General features: G+C 41.5%; 1 protein-coding gene across 1 annotated transcript in view; it reads left to right on the top strand.

The window, feature by feature from the left end:
• The first annotated feature begins 2,720 nt into the window (after positions 1-2,720).
• The window catches only part of LAPTM4B (lysosomal protein transmembrane 4 beta), a 56,603-nt gene continuing 36,409 nt past the window's right edge, over positions 2,721-22,914 (top strand). The window contains exons 1-2 of the mRNA XM_030446387.1: positions 2,721-2,941; positions 18,569-18,680. Coding sequence (XP_030302247.1) covers positions 2,846-2,941; positions 18,569-18,680 — 208 coding nt within the window. The 5' untranslated portion in view covers positions 2,721-2,845. The remainder of the gene's footprint in view (positions 2,942-18,568; positions 18,681-22,914) is intronic.

Genomic DNA, 22,914 nt, shown 5'->3' on the forward strand with positions numbered 1-22,914 from the left:
GCAGCAGAAATAAAGAGAGGAAGAAGCAGGTTCAGCCTCATTGTTTCTCTAAACTCTGCTGGTGATTTATACTTCTCTGGACTTCTAAATTTGGTTATTAATCAGGAGTGTGATACAAAGCCTGATATTTCCCCATTTTCCCCATCAGGTTTTCTGAATAGAAATTAATAATTATACAAAAAATTGCTCTGTAGTAATTAGCGTTCACCTTCTCATTCTTCCTTTATTTTCCTTCTGAGGATACCCAGATTAAATACATTGATGGGAAAACACAAGCAAAAGAAGACACGCAGTTAATCTCTCCTTACAGAGATGAGAGCTGTGCTGGGGGATGTTACAAGCAGCTACTGCCTCCAGAAGATCCAGGACTTGGGGTTCTTCCTGCCCTGCTGCTGGAGTCCAGCTTCTTGTGCCCATCTCAAGCAGAAGGATGTGGCTGCTGCTTTCCCACTTGCAGCCATGGGACAGTGACAGGAACAGCTACACAGGTGGTCACAAACAAGGTGCTGCCTTCAGTTGTGCCTTCTTCATATGGAACTCACAAAAGACCTTAGTGCAGACCAGCTGGTCCAGCTTGAAGGTTGCAAATGAACAGAAGAGAAGCACAGTTTTGGGCAGACACAGACTCTCTCCACCCCCAGCGGGCATCTCCAGGCACACAGGGGGAGCCCCATGGTCCCCTCCAGCCACCAGCACCGAGACCATCTCTCTCCTGACTCTCACCCCCCCTCCAGACACTGGCACTGGCTCCTTGCAGCCCCTGCACACCTTGCGTGGAGAGTGAGAGCACACAGAGAGACAGTTCCAAAAGGTTTTATAAGAAGAGAGGGTGATTGGCCAAGGGGCTGAGTCAGGCAAGTGTGCCTACTACACACAACTGACCCCCTTTATACCACCCTCTGTCTGATCCCCCATTTTCTCCTTCCCAATCCCCTTCCCCTAGTAACTCCTTCCTAAATCTTGCTAAGTTATACAGGCCCCCTTTCTGTCACTCCCCCCCCCCAACCTGCTCCTGCCCGTCAAATACCCCAAATCCTTGTCTTCTTCTTATTTGCCCCTTCTTATCAGTAACAAAGTCCATGTGACCCTTTCCAAAGCTACCCCTGAAGGTCCTCAATGGCTCCTCCATCAATCAGTAACCTGAGACTTTCAGTCTCTGGCATTGTCTGCACTGTCCCTTACCCACCAGGTCTGTGTCCTTCTTTATCACTTCCCCTTTATTACTCCCTTTGCTTTGAAAAGATCAGGTCCTTGGTCAGATAACCTTAAACAAGCAGTTGCTCTCACCTTCCTCTTACCCTTACAAGGTGTGCATACAGGGTTTAGTCTTTCTACGTTGCTTACTTTCTGGTATTAAAGGTCAAGATCTCGCAAGGCAAGCAGCGAGATAGTCCAGACCACATTGTTGGGAATTTACCTTTGGACTCTTGAATATTTGTTTTGTCTATATGGATTTTTCATTTTACAAGAATTTTAGTGTAGTTTTTTGATATGGATCTTGAAAATACAGTATTTTGCTTATGCATATTAACTAGTCAATATTATAAATAACTAGTCAATATTATGAATGCCTCACAAAGTGGTTTTGCTCTTCATTTGAAAAAGTCCCCACCCTACACCCCCCTCCCCCCACCCCCAAACCCTGGAAGTTTTTTAAGGATAAGCAGAGAACAAAGGTTATGTGAAGGTCCTACTTAAAGTGTTTTTTCATTTAATTTACTATAGTGGCATTACAAGTAGGGATAAGGCAGAGTTAGAAATGTGTCTCAGTGCCAAGTTAGCTTTTATCTCGGAACTCCTGTTCTGTGGAGATGTATGTATCTAATACAGAAGAGCCCCAAGCAACCATATAGGGAAACATTTGAGTACTTTTCTAGGTTATTTTTTGATGATAAATTATGGGATTTTGGTAGGTAGCCAAGATAGGGAGAAATAAATCAGTTATTCTTAGGGTCAGGCTAGGCATACAGATGTCCTGGTAGAACTTTCTTTCTTATTTCCTCTTGGGAACGATAATATAATCAATCAAGTAATAAGACATGAATTAAGTCAGCTGCTTGGTAGGAAGTTTAGCTTCTGCCTCCATTGGTGCTACACACCCAGCAGTGGAGTCTTCCTCCCACTGCAGCTTCCCCACCACAATCAGGGCACTGACTCCTGGCACTGGGAATGTGGTTCATGTTAACCTGTGTACCAGGTATTCCAGCCTCCTTAATTGCAGAGACTTGGGGAGTGGATTAAGAGGGCACTGTGAAAGAAAACCAATGACCATGGTTTCAGAATTTGGGGATAATCCAAACCTTACCACCATCTCCTATTTTACCTTTCTTTTTAGTAATATGGAATTTTATTTCTACTGCTTTGCTAGTCAAGAATTGCTAAATGAGCTGCAAGCTTTGCCAAGGAATCACCATGACGGGTTCCCTCTCATCACCCGAATTCCAAGCACAGCCCTACCTGGCAGGAGGTGGGTAGGACCACCAGGAGAACGGCACTTTGCCACCAGCTGTGACATGCTGGGGACACGCAGGCCAGGCTGCCAGCTCACTGAGTTCCCTCGGCTTTGCGCTTGAAAATCCTTCCGTTTTTCTGCGTGACCGCTCTGGTGCTGAGGGGGGGGTGGAAGAGTGGGTGGGTGGGTTTAGTTCTGGACACGAGCACAGCGGGACTCGAAATCCCCATCACGGACGGATAAGGGGGATGTCACCCCCCCGCCTCCTCTCTCGGTCCCGCCCTCCGGGAGGGGCGGCCCCATGCCTGGCCCCGGCCCCTGCCTCGGTCCCGCCTCCGCGGAGCGGCGCGGAGAGAAGCGCGGAGAGGCGCGGAACCCTGAGGAGCTGCGGAGATGTTGAGCTCACCCTGGGCGCGTTTCTACTCCAACAGCTGCTGCCTCTGCTGCCATGTCCGCACCGGAACCATCATCCTCGGCATCTGGTACCTGGTAAGCGGCCTCGGGATGTCCCCGTCCCTACGTCGTCGTCGAGCCCTCTCGGGGTTTTTTCCCCACGTAGGGTACCTCCGGGAAGCCTCTGCTACCTCCCACCCTCGAATTTTTAACTCCTCCGTCTGGGTTTCAGGACAGGAGTGAAGAGCTGTCCCTGGAGGCACAGCATTAATGGTTTATCGCTAGTCCCAGGGGCTGCTCGACACTCGGTTACTCAACCAGGGGAAAGACTCGGGGAGGAGGAGAAGGAGGAGGAGGAGGAGGCGAATTAATCCCTCCATTCGACTCCTGTCTCTGACAATCTTTTCTCAATCCCTTGGGTGACAATGCAGGAAAAGCGGTTTTGCCAGAGCCGTCCCTGCCGTAGTCACAGGGTTCGCAAAGGTGTCACAAGAATAAAAAGAGCTGGCTGGTTGCTGCAGGTCATTTACTTCTCAATCCTCACCATCTCATGGTGGGAGGAATCAGTCTCGGTCTGATGGCAAGGCTGTGCAGAGCTGTTTGCCAAGCATCATTTTTCAAATGATTGCAGACGAAGTAGATTAGAGTCAGGCTTATTTGCTAACTACTGAAATTCCCTTCAGAAGCAAGTGAAAAGTGCAGGGCTGGCCTCCATTGTAGGACAGCTCATTAAATAAATTCAATCAGCATAATAAAGACTAGGTTGACATTTGTGTCCTAGAAATCAGATAAAATGCTCTGTTTCCTGTGAAATACATATTGCACCACTGAGAAAAAGGTGCATTCAAAGAACTATCCTTGTTTAATGAAATACAGTTAAATGCAATATCCACAGCCTGGCTGCAATGAAGTTTCAGTAACTTTTAATATGACCTGAAAGCTTTTGAGCATTTCTTCCAGGATGCTTGTTATTTCTTTCTGCTTTTCACTGAATGAAGCCTTTTCACATTGGCTCCACAAAGACAGGGATACAGATATTTTAGTTGTTCAGTGAACCTAAAGATATTTGAGGAAGAGGGAATTAAGCGCATCAGCTGGTATTAGATACAAAGACAAGTCTGACAGCTTTTTAGACTTTGTTACCTATCGAGTTGCTAACATTGAAATACCAATGCCCTGATTTCATGTAGTATTTTTCTGCAAAACATGTTTTCTAAGTAGCTGGTATTTCCTGATTTACACCTTTTATTACTGTGCTCCTTCTGCTTTTATATATTTTTTTTAGGGCTGATTTCTAAGTGACTTCAAACTGACAATAACAACCATTTCTTTCTGTGCTTTCTCCTCTACTGAGAATATTCAGATTTTTAAGGCTAATTGTTAAGCATAGAAATTTAGACATATGTTGATGATGAATGCTAAAGCTTTTCTGCTAGGTTACAAAGTCAGCAAGGGGTCTTTTCACTACATCAGCATGTACTCTGTGTACTGTTTGCTATGATGCTTTATAGGAAATTACTTGAGGAAAAAATATCCCCCTCGAGAATGTGTGGTTTTCTTGTTGCCTTTTCATATCTCACTACCTGTGAGGTGTAAGTTTTATCACTTCTATCACTATGAATACAATGAATCAGTAGTAGAACCTTGTGGAGGAGAAAAAATCCATAGCTTCAAAGTGGCGGTAGGCTTTTAAAATAACACTTTTTTGTGTTCAATCGGTGCTGAGTTAGTATTATTTCGGAAGGCAGAATTTCATGTCTGAATAAATGTGGAAAAAGTAGTGGATTTCTCTGGGATGATGTTTTAGCTCTTTAGTTTTAATGTTTTTGTTGTATATTTGGTATCCTATAAATAGTGGAGAGAGTGGGGAGCTGAGTGCAGGGGGAGTCATCAGGGCTGCATGATGGGAGCACTTTCCCACATAGGTAAGGGGAAGGAACACCATGTGCATTTCCAACACATGCCCAGCAGCTATGGCCACTTACAATGGTCCTATAAAGCATCATTAGCTGGGAAATAAATATTTAAATTTGTTTTATCTTGGAACATAATGGATCCCAGAATGCTAACGTTTCTATAGCTATTGTGTTTCTGTAACTTCTTCCTGGCAGAGCCACAGCAACTGCATCTAGAATAATATAATATAGCATTACATGACAAGGCAAAACAGTATACATAATACCATATACTTTCTGCCACAGAGCTCTGAGGTACGTCATTGTAAAAAGTAACTTGTAAAGGGCTGGAGCAGCCAGAGGAAATTTCCTCAAAAGAAAATATAATAGGGTTGCAGAATAACCTACACTTCAGGAACTGGTGTGCTGCCTTGAGAAGAAAAGCTTGAGAGGGTGCTGCAATGTTGAATATAATCACTATGCTGAAGATTAAAATGGCAGTAATATGGCTGTCTGGGGGATAATACTTTTTTCAAGACCTGAGGACCAGTCTGGTTCAGCTCGTTGTTAATCTTTGTTTTTTTTATCTCACTGGCGTGGACTTTACACTTCTTTGTATTAAAACATGAAATCCAAAGGTCACAAATAATACTGCAGAAACAATTTTGAGCATAAAGTCTTACAAGTACCATAGCTAAAAAACCAAAAACTTCATCAGTGTGCTCTTCACAGCAATGACACTGCTGAAATGAACCCAAGGCAGTCCTGGTTTAACCCCAGTGCCAGAGTCTGGGGGGAAACTGCCATTTTTTGTCTGTTCCAAGTGACTTGGTTGGTACTCGTGAGTCAGAATAACATCCCCATCAGTACCAGCATTTATAAGCACAGCGTGTCTTCTTCCTGAGTAAGTTGACTCCACTTTCTTTATCTAAAACACAAAGAAGGAACAATGTCAGACCGTGTCATGGAAGGATTTTCCACTCTCTCCACACGCAGCACTGGGGTTTACACGCTCCCTGAGGCTCCACCAGTACCACGTGGGACAGTGGGAATTATTTCACATTGACTTGGATTGAGGGGGAAGAGCAAGAATACAAAAAAAAAAAAAAAAAAAAAAAAAAAAAAAAAAAAAAAAAAAAAAAAAAAAAAAATTAAAAGTAGGAGCTTTCATTTTTGAGCCATGTGTGCCAAGTGCTGCCTGCTATGCATGTCCCTTGCGTCAGTGCCCTGGGCTTGGGCTGCTCCCTCAGACCCCAGGGTGCCTGAAACCTGCTGCTACCCCTGAGTCACCCCAGGAGCCCTCCATTCCAACCAGAGCTGCCCAGGGCTCCCTTCCCTGATGCTTCCCAGGGCCCTGCAGAGAGTGGCTAAAATAGAAGACCAGGAATCTTTTCTAGCAGTGAGTTACCAGGCTGGGCATCTCTCTCTGAAGGGTATATGGTAAGAAGGTAAATCAAGCTGTGGAAAGCTCACTGTGGACTGGGAACTGTAATATTTCAGTTCTGGATGTTTCTAAATAGACAGTTGAAAACATGCCTAATTTCTGTCTTCATTCCAGTAATTCCAGTAATTTTTAAATAAAAGTATTGATTCCTTATAGATGAGAAAATGTACGGGTGGTGGCCTCTTTGTACTATGATGGGTATTTTTTTTTACCAGGGCATGTAGTATTAGGACAAGGGCTAATGGTTTCAAACTAAAAGAGGGTACATTTGAATTAGATAGTAGGGAGACACTCATTACTGTGAGGGTGGTGAGACACTGGCACAGGTTGCCCAGAGAAGTTGTGGCTGCCCTCTCCCTAGAAGTGTTCAAGGCCAGGTTGGATGGGGCCTTGAGCAGCCTGGTCTGGTGGGAGGTGACCCTGCCCATGCGGGGGGGTTGGAACTGGATGATCTTAAAGGTCTCTTCCAAACCAAACCATTCTATGATCAAAGCAAAAGACAAGCACTGCTTGCTGTGGCCTCACTGATTTACAGGCTGAACACCCTACAGAGATCAGTAGAATGTACTTGATCTCATGTCACACAGAGGCTCAATGTATAGTTTTTGACTGGGCCACACTTACTTCCTCATCTTTCCTAAGCCCCATGTGAAACAGCATGCATGGCAACGTGCATAAGTACCAGTTAGAAGATTAATGAAATCTGCAGGCTTACTTGGAAGGGAGTGGAGATCATCACTGACTGCTCATCTAAACAAAACATTACCACACAGCCTTTCCCTCCCCCTTCCTGCAACCTTTACACTGACACCACTCATATCAGGAAGGAGTTGTAAGCAAGGGTTCCTTGAACAGGGTGGAAAGGTCCTTTCAGGAAAAAAAAAAGAAATTCTAAGGAATGATGAAATTATTAATTATTTTCAAACCTGTGAGAATTGGGAAGTTTTGGAAAAAAAAAAAAAAAAAAAGAATAGAAGCAGTAAGAAGGGGGAAATTGCACCATTAGAAAGCCTGCTGTTACAGTGGATTGGCAACTTGGTTCTTCCAGTGCCAGGTTGTGGCAATTTGAATGAATACAAGTACAAAGCCTTGTACTGAGTACAAGAACTGAGAAAATCAGCTTTCTGTGATTTTATATGTAATGAAATGGGCGAATAATAAAGGCTCTCTGTCTCTGTATGAACAATCATAGCACACCAGCAAGCTCACTGAAGACTCTGTCCCTTCATGTCAGTCAGGGATGTCACTTTCTGTGTCCTACCAACATGATATAGCTGGGATGTTGGGTCAGGTTATGCTGCAGGCAACACCACCTTGACCACCTCCACCAACAATCCCTTACTGGTAGCACTGGGGAAAGAAGTCTTGCAGAATGGGGCTCTCTGAGGGTTCAGGAGGTGATTGACCTGGACAGTGTATTCAGAGGGAACAGCTGGCTGGTGCCAGTGACGTGGCTGCTTCCCATCCCTTGGCAGGAGATGTAATGTCAGCAGAAAGTAAGATTTCTCCACTGGCAAGTGAAGAGGTCATGGTAGAATCAGAAATGACTTGAGATCCACAATTTCTGTAGTGGAAATGGCTGCAGTGATTAAGTATTTATGTCTCGAGTGCCATGTCATTATCATTGGCTTTTCTCTTGTCTGCACTTTGTTTCTTAAAATGAAACTCAAGTTCTCAAAAAGAAGAGTAATATTCCCAAGTAACTAATTGGAGATTTACTGGGCCTATGCTTGTTCTTGAGGAGAGTGGAGAAAAAAAAAATGAAATTCATTATGAATAAAGAAAAATGTGAGTTCTAATTTCAAAGGCCTCCCTGTACGACTGATGGACATGTTGAATATCCATCTGAGACAGGAACTGGAGGAAATTCAGGTTATTTCCTCTTTGGGTGGATCACATCCATTTCATTAACTTCAAGACCAGCAGGAAATAAATGACAGATCCTGCACAAAAATATCTGTTCAGGGCCTGCATTGTGTGGCTGAAAGAATATGTATGCATTTTAGACATGATAGAGCAAAAAACAAAGACCAGCACTGATCATTAGCATGAACAAAATGTACCTTGTCTGAAGGACCTTCTCAGTAACTCCATTCTGGTTGTAACTTACCTTAATATTGTAACTTAATACTAGATAGTATTAAATAAAATAACAGTTAACTCCTCTGAGAATGGCTTCTGGAGAGCTCCTTAAAGTACTCCTTCTCACCATGCACAGTCTAGTGGGTTTCTGCAGTGCAGGACCTCATCCCACCTCCTTTCTCCAGTTCATGCTTCAGGCCCTCTTCAGTTAAATTACAAATAAAGTGCCATATGGAAGGAATTTAAATCACACAATCAGTAAGACCCCAGTGATTCACCTCTGTGTGACAGAATCAATCCATGAACAGGCTAGAAAGATTATCTGAAAAAAAGGATGGATTCATTGCAATGCCAAATCATGAGTTACCTGTGCTTCCTGTTATGAGTGAAAATAGCCAGGTTGGTGTGTTTGCTGTTTTGCAGAGAGGAGCAGAAACAGTATTTTAACAGATTCCTCCTCAGAATCTGTCATATATCTCTGAGTTTATTACTAGGCTCATTTTAAAAACTTTTTAAGTCACTAGAGGGATAAAATTTCTTGTAAGCATCTTTTGGACAGCTTATGCATTTACAGGACTGTTTGTTAGTCTGTAACACAACACAAGGATTTCAGAAAATGTCTTTAAGCTCTAATCCCCTTACATATGCAATTTTTCTTACATCCCCAAATGCCATGCTAGGATTTTTCACAGAGTATATGAATCATTGCAATGATAGCTGATAATCTGCACTGGTTGTCCAGGATAGTAATACAGTTGTCTCTTCTCATCAACACAGTCATCAATCCAGAAAATGCAAACCTTTGTGAAATACCTTTTTTATTTATTTATTTTTTTAGTTAAGTCTTCAATTGGATAATAAATTCATTTGGATTACAAGGAGCAGTTGTCTCCCTCCAGTGAGAAAACAGATGGTTGGTTCTAAGAAGAGCAGAGTTTACATAAATGCCTGTGAAAGGAAAGAAACCCAGTGAGAGTCTGGTATGCTATAATTACACTTGGTGTCTTATTCAAAAATCATGAATGTATTTATATAAAGGAGAGGGGGTATTACATTAATCAAATAAAATGTGTTTAGAAGTTCTGTTGAAGGTTAATATGTATCTCCTAGTGAGCCAGAGGAGGACACATTAAGCTCCGTAAACTGATTGCTGATTAGGCTGACGTCAGGGAAAATGCAATTAGTCTTATATATTCCTGGACATATGGAACGGATGTTGCAAAATAGCCAAGAATTAATTTCCTTCATTGCTTTCTTTTTCTCTGGTTTTATTGTGAGGCTTATGCTTTGACTGTAAAACTCTGGAAGTTTAAACTGGTTGAGGCTTGAAAATTTGCTCAGGAGTTTCTGTGCTGTTCTGCAGCTGGGGTACAGGTTTAAAGCCCCAAATCTCCAAACAGCTGAACAGGAAGAGAAAAAACAGCTTGTTGCTGCAGGTGGGAGTTTTCCTGGTCGATCTGAGGTATTGGATCTGCCAGCAAGAGATCACCGAAGGAATACTCTGGAATTGAGCCTAGTGCACTGTTCCTGGACCTCCTGTGGGTCTGCTGTCTTTTGGATGTCTGCAGTCATCCTGATCCCCTGCCTTAGAAGAGCTTTTTAAAGTGCTGTGGCTGTTTTCCATTTCGTGCTGAGCAAGGTCTTGTTCTGTCAGAAGATATATTAAATTACTTAAAGCAGACAGGATAAATGCTTTTGACATTAACACAGGTTTGTGGAAGATTTTCACCTTATGGAGATGCATTTTCCAGCCATGAAACAGCTGTGCCCACACAGATCAGATTCATGTGATCACAATGTTTACTGTTTCAGTAATTGTCTGTACTGTACCATCCTTTGCAGTGTGGCTGCTTCTGCCTTGCATAACCAAATCCCTGCCTTGGGATGCAGAGTGATGCAAGGATGCAGTTTAGTGCTGACAGCTGTCCTCATCCCTTGCATGACTTTGGTGGAAGTTGCCTGTGGTAACTACATGAGAATAATTGATCAAAGTTCCGGTGTGTTTTGGTTTTGTTGCTTTGTTTTATCTCATTTGTTTTGTTTTGTTGTTGTTTTTTGTTTGTTTTAATTAAGTGGGCATATGTGGCACACTGCCAAGAGCTGAGGCAGGCTCCTCTCAGCAATGCAGTAACACATGTCCAAGGAGGCTGGAAATTGGTCTGCACACAGACAGCCTCATGAGCTGGTGTGGGAAAGGCACAGTAGCTGCTGGCCAGGGCCAGTTGCCTCAGGCAATCCAGCCCAGGTGTTGAGCTCCTCAGTTACAGCTGCATTAACTGGCCCATCCTCTGTCAAGGGTCCACACTAAGGTCCAGACCCATGGGAGCAGCCACAACTCACATAAACAGCAAGACTTTGACTGGTTTCCCTCAACCTTTCACAGTCACCTGCAGGACTCACAAATACACTTCTGTAAGCCAAGGAAACCAAACAAATCCCAACTGGCCAGCTGAACAACTCTTTCTAATCAGGTTTTAATGCATATGAATTATTTGCTAGCTCTTCACAGCATCCTGAACTGAGATGTGCTTTAGTAGAAATTGTGAGTCAGTCTGGCAATTCTATGACTTGACCATGGGTACATGATCATATTTCCCTAGGGCTCAGCAGAAGACCTCAGCAATCATTTTCAGGACTTCATTCAGATACAGGTTTAACTTTCTTTAAATACAATGCAAAGTGACAAAGAATCCATAGACAAATTTGCATGCAATTATCCTAAGCCATGCATAGACTAAGAATCAGTATGTAACAAATTACTCTTTATCTCTAGGGAGGCAGAAACCTCTAGTGTGCACCCTGCACAGCCTGTCCATCTAATTTTTTCTTTAAATAAATGCAGTCATTACCACATTTCATTAATAACAGACCTCTTGTGATTTGGGTCTTAGGACAGTTAAAAGGCTGGCAGCAGGCAGTAGTTGAAATATTTAGAAGAGTGATGATAAATTATGCTGGACTTCCTATATCAATTTAATCAGCACAGCCTTTAGAGTTCAGTGCTTAGTGTCATTGTAATAATCAACATTGAAATTATATATAAAATCTGATTAAAATATTTTATGCAGCTTTCTATTAGATGGTCTCTATAATATGCACTCTGTCATATGCTAGTCTGAGCCTGCCTGGATCGTCCTTTGATTTCTCATGAGTAATGTGGAAAAATAAGCAACAAGAATTGCAGACTCTACCCTGCCTTCATCAGATCAAGGAACATAAAAACTTAATTGCTTCTTCTGATATGACTAACACACTCCTTATTCCAGTGCAGTATTTCAGGTAGGAGCCAGAAATGTGAGCTTTGAGAAATAAGAAAGAACAACTTGTACATGGACAACATTTTCATTTTTTCTCCTGTTATTCTAAGATTGGGCAATAACTCAAAACAGAAAGGCTTATCTTTTGTTTTTAAGATGCTTTGTAAAACAACCAAGCACTGAATTTCCTGAATAAACAGTTCGTCTTTTTTTTTTATTACTCCAACCTTTTGGCTTTAGTATTAATGTCTGTAAATTTCATTGGTGAAAAGGATTTAACCTAACTTTATGTGGCCATCTTTGTTTTCCTTTAGACTGTTATGTGCTTCATTGGGTGAAAAAATAATGAAGTGTGGCTGTGTTTCCTTCCTTGGACCATTCATTAATTTCTGCATTACTAACACATCTGCAGCTTGTTCCCCAGCACTGGAGAGTTGAAACATTTTCATTAGCATGAGGCATAAACAGCAAAAAAAAAATTGTGACAGGTATCTACGCTGACAGCCAGGACTCTTCTGTTCCTCCTTTCCTAGGAGTTCAAGCCACTTGACCGAGGTGAATTCAGAGGTAGCTCCTGGGTCCTGTTGGGGACCCTGTTGGGGAAGGTGGCTGATCATTGCTACGAGATCTGTAAAGAAATCTGGGCACACAGGGATGAGGACACATCATTCCTGCTCATGTTGCAGCAGTTAGACATTTGTAAAACTTACTGCTAAAATGTCCTCCTTATTTCCTCTTTAATCAAAATTCAGAAAAGCAAAGAAAACAAATAAAAACAACAAACTCTTCATAACAGACAGAGAACAGATAGAAATATCTGCCTATATGACCCCATAGATCATGTATCTTACCATCAATGCTAACAGAGAAGCTTAGGAAATGCACTTCAGATAGTGCAGATCTACCCTGAACTATTGAGTTAAAAAATTATCTTGATTTTTTTTCCTTTTGTAGGGTCTTTGTGTCCTCTCAATGAACAAAAATGTTCTTGATTTAATACTATCTTCTACTCTAAAAGAAAAAAAACAAGAAAAATGCAAAGAATATGCCAAGTGGGAAGACAAAGGTCGATGGAGAGAATTAAAGATGTTGCATTAGCTAACTATATATTTTCCATACATTTCTCCCTTTTTCTAATACTAATAGTGACCTCAAATATCAAAATACAATAAAATATTCTTCTGTTGTTAATTTAGTTTTAAGCAGAAAAAAAAAATTAAGACCAGGGCTTTGTTTCTATAGAGAGCGAGGACCTAGAATCATCCCTTGATTGTTTTTTTTTTAAGAGAGATATAGAGGGCATGGGAGTTTTGATTGAGAGTTTCTTGAGTTTTATTAAAAATATTTAGAATATGCCAGTATTGTGGGGTACTTAAAATATGCTAGAATGGTGTGTGCCAGAACTTGGCTAAGGTTTAGGAGCCTTGGTCAGCAATACCTGAAGATGGCTCACTGTTCAGCATCCTCAAATAAATTTGCTGTTATTTGCTGCTTAGTTGCCACCATTTTTGTTCAAAAATATAATTTCCACTTTCATTTGGTTTCTCATACCATGTCAGGTAAGCAACTATAGAATAAATTACAGTGATGATTTTGGTAACTAGATGCCCATATCAAGCATAGTATTCATGAATACAAATTACAGAAAGTTGAGGGGGGGGGGTGGCCAGAATGGCTGTGTTTTCATTTGATCTATTTTTTAATTATTTTCTACATCACAAAAACAAAGTTTATGTCTGGAGTTTTCTATTTTATTCCTCTTATCTAAAAGCATGGGGTAGGGGGTTGTACCCAAATATTACTGAGGTGTTCACTGTCATTAAACTCTCTGGAACTGTAAAGAACCCTCAGCTGGGAGCAGAGGCAGCGAGTTAGTTCTACACCAATGCAGAGATTTAAGGAGTATGCTTCAGTGGATCCTTTGAGTTCAGTGAAGCTGAAAACAGACCCAGAATTAAAAGTGTACATACATCTTTCACTGCATAGACAGCATCCAGACAGTTACAGGCACAGATTCAGTTATAAATTTCAATATAAATAAAGCCAAGGGGTTTCCTTGCATTTTAAAATATAAGGATCTCTCCTCAACACATTAGGAATTCTTAGGAGAGCTGTAGTAGAACATTTGTAGAAGAGACTCTGGGCTTCAGTGGAAAAACTGGTGTATTTTGGAAAAACTGGTGTATTTTTAATGTGGTGTATCAAGTTAAAGTAAGCTTAATATTTCTTCTTCTAAGCTCCTTTATCAGAGCAATTTTATTTCAACTCTTGATTGCAAGCTGGAGAAAGGCAGTGAAAAATTAAACCATTGTAACTCTTGACAATCCTTTTAGTATTTACAGACATCTACATAACCTACAGATGTCTCTGGCTTGAGCATTTCTCTGTCTGCCTGAGTCAGGAGTCAGCAAAATATCTGTGTTAATGACATAGTCTTTGGAGCTACTGGAAATAGTTTTATTCTGGATAAAGTATGATGGATATCATGCAGCAGCACTTCTGGGAAGGGTCTGAAATCATAGTGGTACTCATTTTCTCATCACCTTTTGATACAATAGTTCCTGACACCTTCCCTCCCCTGTATTTTATCTCCATGGGTCATCACAGTTCACTGCTGATTTCTGGAACAAATTACATAGAAATGAAGGCAACTCATTGGTGGCAGAGGTCTGAAATTTTAGTGCATTAGCTTCTGAACATTGTCTGTGGAAGCCAGGAGGTTGCTTCCTTGCATCCTAAATGCTGCACGTTCCTTCTTGCAGAGCTGCCTCACATCACCATAAGATGCTGGTTCCTTATTATGGTAGAGATGGAAGCAGTGGCAATGGCTGTACTGGTTCTAGTACTGGCTTTCTCCCTTTTGCCTGCATATACCTTCTCCCACACAGTTGTTGCTGGTTAAAATATTTCTACAAAGATCTGAAACAGTGTAATCTAAATAAAGCTCCAATATTTGGACTAGCTATCTCTTCCATAATATTTCCTGTTTTCCTCCTCTTCATTACACATTCTATGGTCTTTACAAGGCAGAGTTATTTTCCTCATCCACATTGATGAGAAGGGGGTTATATTCAATCTGGTTGCCAGAGAAGTGAGATTTGGGGTTTTTAAAATGTTATTATTTTATTTCTGTATCAGGATAAGAGTTGGGCAATGCTAGGTAGGACTTCTTAAGGGATCTTTGTCCAGTCTTTTGTTAGGGTGCTTTGGGCACCATCCTGTAGGGGCTGAGCCAAGGTGCAGAACTGGAGGCAGATCCTGGTGTCCATCAGCAACCCCCAGAATGACAGGGGATGAGCCAGGGCCAGGGGCCAGCCAGGAGGCTGAGCCAGGAGCAAAAGGGGATGATACCAGGGACACAACTGGACACAGGCTACAGGATTCATTCAAGGGGTACATGCAGGGAGCATGACTGAAGACTGGCACTCCTGTGGTGCCACTGGGACAGGTACTGGTACCTCCAGGCTGAGCTGAAATGGTGTCTTGGGCTGCAGTCAGGGATGTGGAAAGGCCCAAGGATGGGGTTGGGCAGAGCCAGTAATGCCTGTTAGTGCTCCTGGGGATCCTCTCCTATGACTGTGAGTAGCACTGTGGCCATAACCAGAAGCAGGACACAGTGTCACAGTTCTGTCTTGATAATGCAAAATCTTGCATTTTATTCACACCACAGAACACCACCCTGCTGCATGTTCATGCTGTTTCTCCACCCATAAAAGGACAGCATGTCTCATTGGGAAGGGGTAGGGCTTAGTTGCTTACTGAAACTCTGCATAATGAAAAAGCTTTCTAAGCATTGTTAGTTAGTTGTTACATAATTTGTTGCTGAAAGAACGGAAAACATCTTGCAGGAACTCTCTTTATTTAGTGAGCAGAAAAATCTCCTTTGCTTTTCCTAGAATAGAGATTTCAACTCTCATGCCAACTGCAGGTATCAACAGGGAATCACTTTATGCTCTTGTCCTTGATTATGTGTCCTTGGAAGATGCTACATCAGTAAGTTTTTAGGCACATTAAATTTATGCTTTAAAGCATTTCTTGAAATTTAGCACTTGCCTCACTTTCAAAACAAATGAAAAACTTTAACAAATATAATACACCCAGCTGTGCACACATTTCTTCACTAAGAAGGAGAGTGAGCAACTAAACACATGGTGTATTTCATTTGCACTGCTGACAGCACAGTTGGAAGGTGCTCAGAGATCATTATGAGGATCTCAAGAGAATAACCTGAGAGAACAGAAAAGTGATGCACTAAAGAGCATTAGAGAGATTCCTACTGACTGCAGCAGACTTCAGATCAGACAAACAAAATCTGTGTCTTATCCAGAGACTTAAAGGCAATGCTGACAGATACGTAATTTGAATCTGGACATATCCATATGAAGAAAGCACTGTGCCTAGGTCAGTATTTTATGAATCTCCCTGACTACATCTGTAAAAAGGATTAAATTTTAATGCCTTTAAAATAGCAACACTATATAAATTTATAGTTTCTGATTGCTTGGTTATTTTGAGAACTCTCCTTAAGTAACATTTATTACTGGCATATGTCCTCTAGCTTTCCACAAAAGAGTAAAATCAAAAGCAATATTGCAATGTAAATTTATAAGCAATGTTGAAAATTAGTGGAACTTATGGAATATAACTTTGAATCTTGATAGTAATCTGATGTTTCTTCAAAACCAAGGCAAGACTGTCTGTGGCTACAGCATTGCCAGCACAAAGCTGTTAACTCTTCTATGACAAAACGCAGTGAGGAAGATTTCTACCCTGCTCCAGACAATCTCTTCTGCTGATTCTTACTGTTCAGCAAGCTGCCTAAATTTGCTTCTACTGTAATTTAAGTCTGCTACTTTACTCACCTCCAAGTGGATCTCGTGAAAAGTCTGTTGCCTCCTTCTTGTCCTGGCCCTTCTTCACATTAAAGGCTGAGAGCATCTCCTTCCATGTTTTCCTTCTTAAGAAAACCCCTAGTTTTTAACCTGTCAGTCACACATTCCAGATGTCTGATCACCCTCTGTTCTGTTGCAGGATCTTCCCCAGGGCTTTTCTTGGTGTGTTTTAGAAGGACTTTGAACTGAACTCTTTCTGCAGAGACCTTGTGGAGGCCAAGCTGGAGGAAGATTTGTGTGTCTAATACTCATATTTCTGTGGAACTGCCCACCACCATGTAGCTGCAAAGATGAGCTCATGGGATGGCACTGAGTCACGTTCAGTTTATTCAGTCATACCTGGACTCCTCTCTGAGGAACTGTTACCTACTCAGTTATTTATCTTCTTGTTCTTCTGCTTCTCCTCTTGTCACAAATGTGATGCTTTATGTTCTTTATACTCAGAATTGTGCTCTGTTGTGTGAATTTTGCCATAGTTGGTCAAAATCTTATCTCTTAAAGTACTCACAGCTTAGCATTGTCTGACAAGAAAGATACAAGTCATAAATTACTGGAAACTAAATCTTCCAACAGTATTGGAAAGCCTTAATCAGTGTGTCTTCCATCCTGTCTGTGAATCCTTGACAACTGTAGTTTCATTGCAACTCTCCAGCTGGCTGTGCACTCACCTCACCTGCTTGCACTTTGAACTAGAGAGGGTTTCCTTACATGTTTCTGAGAACCTCATAATGTCAAAAGGCTTGCTAAGATGCAAAAAGAGAATATCTACTACTTTTTCCATGCCGACAAGGCCTTCTACTCTTCCAGGAAAGGAAAATAAGATGAAATAATTACAATTTGTCCTTGACAAGTCCATGGTGATTGTAGGTTATGACTATCTAAGTTTGAAGTGCTAATGGGAAGAATGCTTGATTATCTTTTCTTGGGTTTATTTTATTCTTAAACCTCACAATCTAGCTACAGATTCTTTATGTGACCTTCATGCATTGTAAATGAATAAACTGTGCTTTCCCCCTCTTCTGAGCTCAATCTGTTTTCAGTTTTTCAAACAGATTTGGTATAAGCTAAACTTGATGGAATTTGCCTATCAAAACCCATTGATCTTAGCCAAGAAATCCTCTAGTCTGTTTTGTCTTATTAGAGTTTGTGTTCCTACACCTTTTTGTTGCTGTTAGTAACTTACGATCAGATTAGTATGACCCTGAAGTGAGAACCAAAGCAATAAAAACCCATCTTTCCCAGCATACTCCAGTATCAGCTTTCTTGTCTCCATTTCCCCATTCATCAGTCATCTTCCTAGTTCTGTAATATAATTTTTAGCCATGCTGTGTTGTTTCCCACTGAGCAATCTTCTTTCCTGCAATTAGCTCAGTTCACTTCAAAGTGTTAGTAGGATTTTGTTCAGATTTGTTTTAAAATACAGATCTTGGCTACTTCTGCAGTACTCTCATAGCTGGTACTTGCCAGTCCACTTTTACTGAATAACTCAAGGCTATGTTTTTGCATTTCAGTCACTTACTGCATTTTGTAGCCAAAGCCTTTGTGTATGTGAATGTCTCTCTGGGCCATAAGACACAGAAACATGCACACCAGACACTGAGCTCACATTGCCACTTACACCCATCCCCTCAAGGTTTCCTGATCTAAGTAGCTCGGTTAAACCAGCTCATCACTCACAGCCTCTTTTAAAATAGTTTCTTTCACCAAATCAGCTTTTCTTTGGTCATCTAGCAATTTTACAGGGTCTGTCCCCAGTTCCAGCTCTGTCATGATGATAATTCTTGACTACAACATTAATTTGTAATAATTATTGTTTTTTATTTATTTTAGTTTTTGCTATAGAACAAACTGAAGTGGATGTGCTAACATGTTTTATAATCTAAAAGTGCAGGGGTAACTTGTCTGATGGTGTGGGAGAGAAAATAAAAAGGGATAATCTGTGTTTTGTTTCACTTTCCTGCTGCCACCTGGGGAAGAAATAGGTCTTTTTTACACAAACACAGAGAAACTGGTTTCTTTGTTAGTTAAGGGTTGTACAGGTGGAAAGCAGCCTCTGCCATAGTTGTTAGGGACTGTTGTGGGTATATCCTGCCCAGAGTTTTTTTTTGAAGATTGCTTTCTCAGTCTGACCCTTTTTCTGTTTTTTTCTCTAGATTATCAATTCAGTGGTTTTGCTGATTCTGCTGAGTGCCCTGACTGATCCTGACCAGTACCACTTAACCAGTGCTGAACTAGGGGGTGAATTTGAATTTATGGATGATGCCAGTAAGTACAAACTGCCTAAATACTACTACTTGTTTCTTCAGCATTTATGTAACTGTCCTATCATTTCAGTAATTACTGTCCTTTAACTGCTGTGTCACCTCACTATTTACAGATGAATTTTTATCATGAAAGGTGTATTCATGGCATAGTTAAAACTGGTTGCCTAGTAATAACCTTATCTGCAACCTCTTCGTAATCCATCTGCTCTGCCGTGCCCTGGCTTGGCAGGGGCAGAGACAGCCCTTGCCATGGAGATGTTATCCCTGAGCATGATGCTGAAAGCCTCAGGGGATTTTGCAAGACAGGGGGGAGATACAGAGTCTTTGCCCCTCCCAGAACTGTGTCCCATAGTGTCTGCACATGCATAAGAACCCACATGGCTCTTATGTAAGTGGCTTAATGTGTTAATTGATGTACAGATTTATACATCCCCGTGTGCGCATGACATGACTTGCACAAACCTGCTGTGATAGGTGCAAGTGTCACTATTAACTGTATGGTCATAGGCATATCAGTGGTAACATAGAGCTGTTTCCTTCTCTCATCAAAGGACATGACAGAAAATCTTCAATACAGTTTCAGGGAATGGTGAGCTAGGACAGTTATGTCTCCTGCAAACACCTCCTGTCTTTTGCAAATGTTTCTTTCTTCCATGACTGTTTCAAATTGGTGATATTTGGTTTGTTGATTTTCTTAAGCCATTTAATTCATATCTAGAAAAGTTTTCCTTCGGTGCAATGTTTATTAAAATGTCTGTGTTTTTTTCATTTGTGTTCACAAATTTGTTCAATGTTTCTCTGATAGTTTCTCTGTGTCCTGCTAGTTACACTGGTGCCTTGCTGCTCAAACTCACACCCATCCACAGCAAAAGGCTCAAAGTCCTTCACTCCTTCATCCTGAACTCATTAAAAATATCATTAGGAAAAAGAATTGTCCCACACTTGAAAAAAAAAATTGTACCCATGGTGTGTCAGATCTGAGTGGGTATCAGATAAGGGACACTTCTTTCCACAAGGTCTTTAGGAGAGATGTGTCTTGAGAGTTTATATTTAATTAATAATAATAAGCAACTGGTCCCTCACTGAAAAAACACCTACAACTCCGATGAAAAATCTTTTTATATAACTGGATTTAAGAAAGTAAGGACCATAGTAGATACAGATGGGATCCTAGCTGATTCTGATATATTAAAACTGACTGCCTCGTCCTAATTCTCAGAGATTAACCTTGGTAATGACTGTCTGTCAGGGTGGTTTTATATAGCTGGCATCAGAGCCCTGCCAGTGCCCAAGGCTTTAAAATAGTAATTCTGTTTTGTAATGCAATAGCTGTCAGATCAAGTACATTGGGGATTTCCATTTACACTTGAAAATTGTATTTTCTATATTTTTAATTGTCTCTTCTGAAGTGAACACTGCAAGACTGTAAGAGGATGGCTTGTGGGCTAAGCAGTGTCCTTTCCATTCTGCAGAGGGAACATTTCACAGGCAGTTAAATTATGAATGAACATTTGCATTAATGTCTCCTTTTATTCTCTTTCTCCATCCAGTTTAATGTCTTACTGAGTAAAGGCAGCTGAATCAAACTACTGGCCTGTATAGCTTCTGAAAATATCTGACAGGAGATAAATTTTTTTCTTTAAGTATGGCTACATTTGTTCAAACCTGTGGAAATGTTTACTTACAAGAGAAAACATCAGATAGACTTCCACATTCTCTTCTCTTGTCCTACATTGGTGTTTTTTTTTTAAAGAAATGTGTCCCAGCTTAGCTGCATGTGTTGAAAATCTTAATAGTGAAACAATGTGCTTGGAATAGAGAAAGAAAAGTAAATTTTTATGCCAATGAAAGTCTCAAAATTGCTACCTGTATGTAATTGTGATGACAAATAATAATGATGGAAATACTAGTAGCTATATTCTCTTTATTACTTTTGATGCTCCTATTAGTAGCAAACAACAACAACAAAAAAGCAAACACAGAGTTTGCTTGTAAAATGTTTCTCCCTTTTGCTCCCTCCTCCAACAGACTCCTCCCTCCTCCAGTAGGCTCCATCATAAAAGATCTGAAAATATCAGCTGGAAAGAAACTTACCAGCTGAGTCACAGCACTGAAATTATGGCTAACCTCAAGTTAATGACAGATTTCCCTTAACTTCCAAGAGACCAGGATTCCCCAACATTTGTATTCATGTTTATTTCTGGCTGTGCTCAGGCCTGGTTTATGGAGACTTTTCAATTTGCTGTTCCAGCAATGGGAAGAATTTCTGCCACGGGCAAAATAGGAGCCAGTCTAATGCAAACTGCTTGAAAATGCCACTGCAGCATTAGTTCTTCCATGAATTTGGCCTCATCCTTAATTTCAAGATTTGTTTCCCAAGGCATTACCAGAGGCTCCAAAATCCCTGTTTGATTAAGCAGAGAAAGGATTTATCTGAGCACTGAGAAAAAGATGTAGGTTATATCATTTCCCTTCTATTCTAGAAAAGGACACAAGAGAGGGAAAAGTCTGCCAAGACCTGCCATGCAATGGGTGGAGGAACTGGAAGACACCAGTGTGTGTGGTTTGGCTGTCTCTCCCAGACATATATCTGGGAGCAGGAAAAATGCTGGGATTCCTCCTCTGCTGGATATTTAGTGAGCCCACTTAGGCTCATCTTTCTTTTTATTATTTCCTTAGGACCTGGGGGAGTTTATACACTAGAAAGTGGAGTAGGAAAAATTAGAAATGTGTGAGCTGCCCAATGTAATACTGCTGCCGTTAAAAAACTAATGATCTCTGGGCAGGAGATGCCCTATAAATCATTTTTACTTCCCAAAGGATTTCACCTGAGCCTCCTGCTCAGCTTCTCCAGAAACATGGACCATGATCCTGACAAGCCAACAGCCCAAACAAGCAGTGAGTGTTGCTTGGTTTTATGTACTGCCTTCACAATGTCACAGATGTCTGTGATGCTATGAAGCCCCCTGTGACAATAAGGACTTAAATCCTATGGGTGCTGTATAGACACTGAGGGCATCTTTTACACCAATGCCAACAACTTAAGCCAAAACCCTCTTAGGATGGGGAGATGAGATAACCACATGTCTCAGGGCAGGGCAGGATAATGTGGTGCTCTCGCTGCCGAACATGACATGCACCCAGGGCTTAAAAAATATTATTTCAAATAGAAAAAATGTAATAAAGAAACCTAATTACAGCAGGCTTGGGCCTCTCCTGAGAGGTGAAGGGAAGTGGAAGAGTAGTTACTCTTCCTGCTTGGATCTATGAGCACAACCCATGTAGCATGAGCCCCATGTCACAAGGAGGAGGAATAAAGCAGATCCCTGTCCCAGCATAGCATGTTCAGGGTTGCACCTTCACCCCTATCTAGCCTTATCTTCTGGAGTAAATGAGATGGTCTCAAAGGTGCAGAAAACTTTTGCTCTCATTGGCCTCCTTCCTTTGCTGGAGAGAAATTACCACCCCATGTGGGCTGTGACTGAGGAGGCTGCATGGTGGCTGGCAGCAGTGGCACCAAGCTTGCACAAACAGTTTGCAGAGTGAGAGGAAGTAATCCTCAGCTAGCAGCAAGGAAGCCAGGGTGCTGCATAAACAAGGCTGGAAGGGTGAGCCAAACCTGCCTAAGGACTGCAGGCTGCTGAGCAGCAGATTTCTGCTCCCTGCTGTTAGAGCTGTGAGGCAGCAATCAGCTCCAGGGCTGGGGCTGGTGATAAGCTGGAGGTTTTGAGGTCTCTATCATTCCACACAGGTCCTGGCTCAGGGACTGGCCTTGCTGGCTGCTCCCTCCTATCCCTGCAGCACCTGCCACCAGCCTCCTCTGCAAGAGGAGAGGGGAAGGCAAGGAAATGCTTTGAGATGGGTTCAAGGGAGCTCCAGCTGCAGGGCTTGCCATGCATTGCAAACACCCCATGGCAGAGGCCCAGCCCCAGCAGCATCTTCTCCCCAGTGTGGCAGCAAGGTAGGATCTCACTGTAAGTTATAAGAGGAAAAAAAACCAATTGTTTTCTTTAAACCTAAGCAGAACACTCAGAAAGCAATTTAGAACAATAGGCTGTATAACCATTGCAGTGGTCCAAGTACAGCCCTCCTATCTATCCATGAATGCCATACAAAGTACAACATGGCTGGAAAAAAATTCAGATACCCTTGTTAGCTCTTCTTTTAATGTGCTACATATCATGTTTCATTCTGATTAATTGAAGCTGACAATGCTCAAAAAACCCAAGGAAGCC

Source organism: Calypte anna, chromosome 2 (assembly GCF_003957555.1).
Source record: "Calypte anna isolate BGI_N300 chromosome 2, bCalAnn1_v1.p, whole genome shotgun sequence".
Taxonomy (NCBI): domain Eukaryota; kingdom Metazoa; phylum Chordata; class Aves; order Apodiformes; family Trochilidae; genus Calypte; species Calypte anna.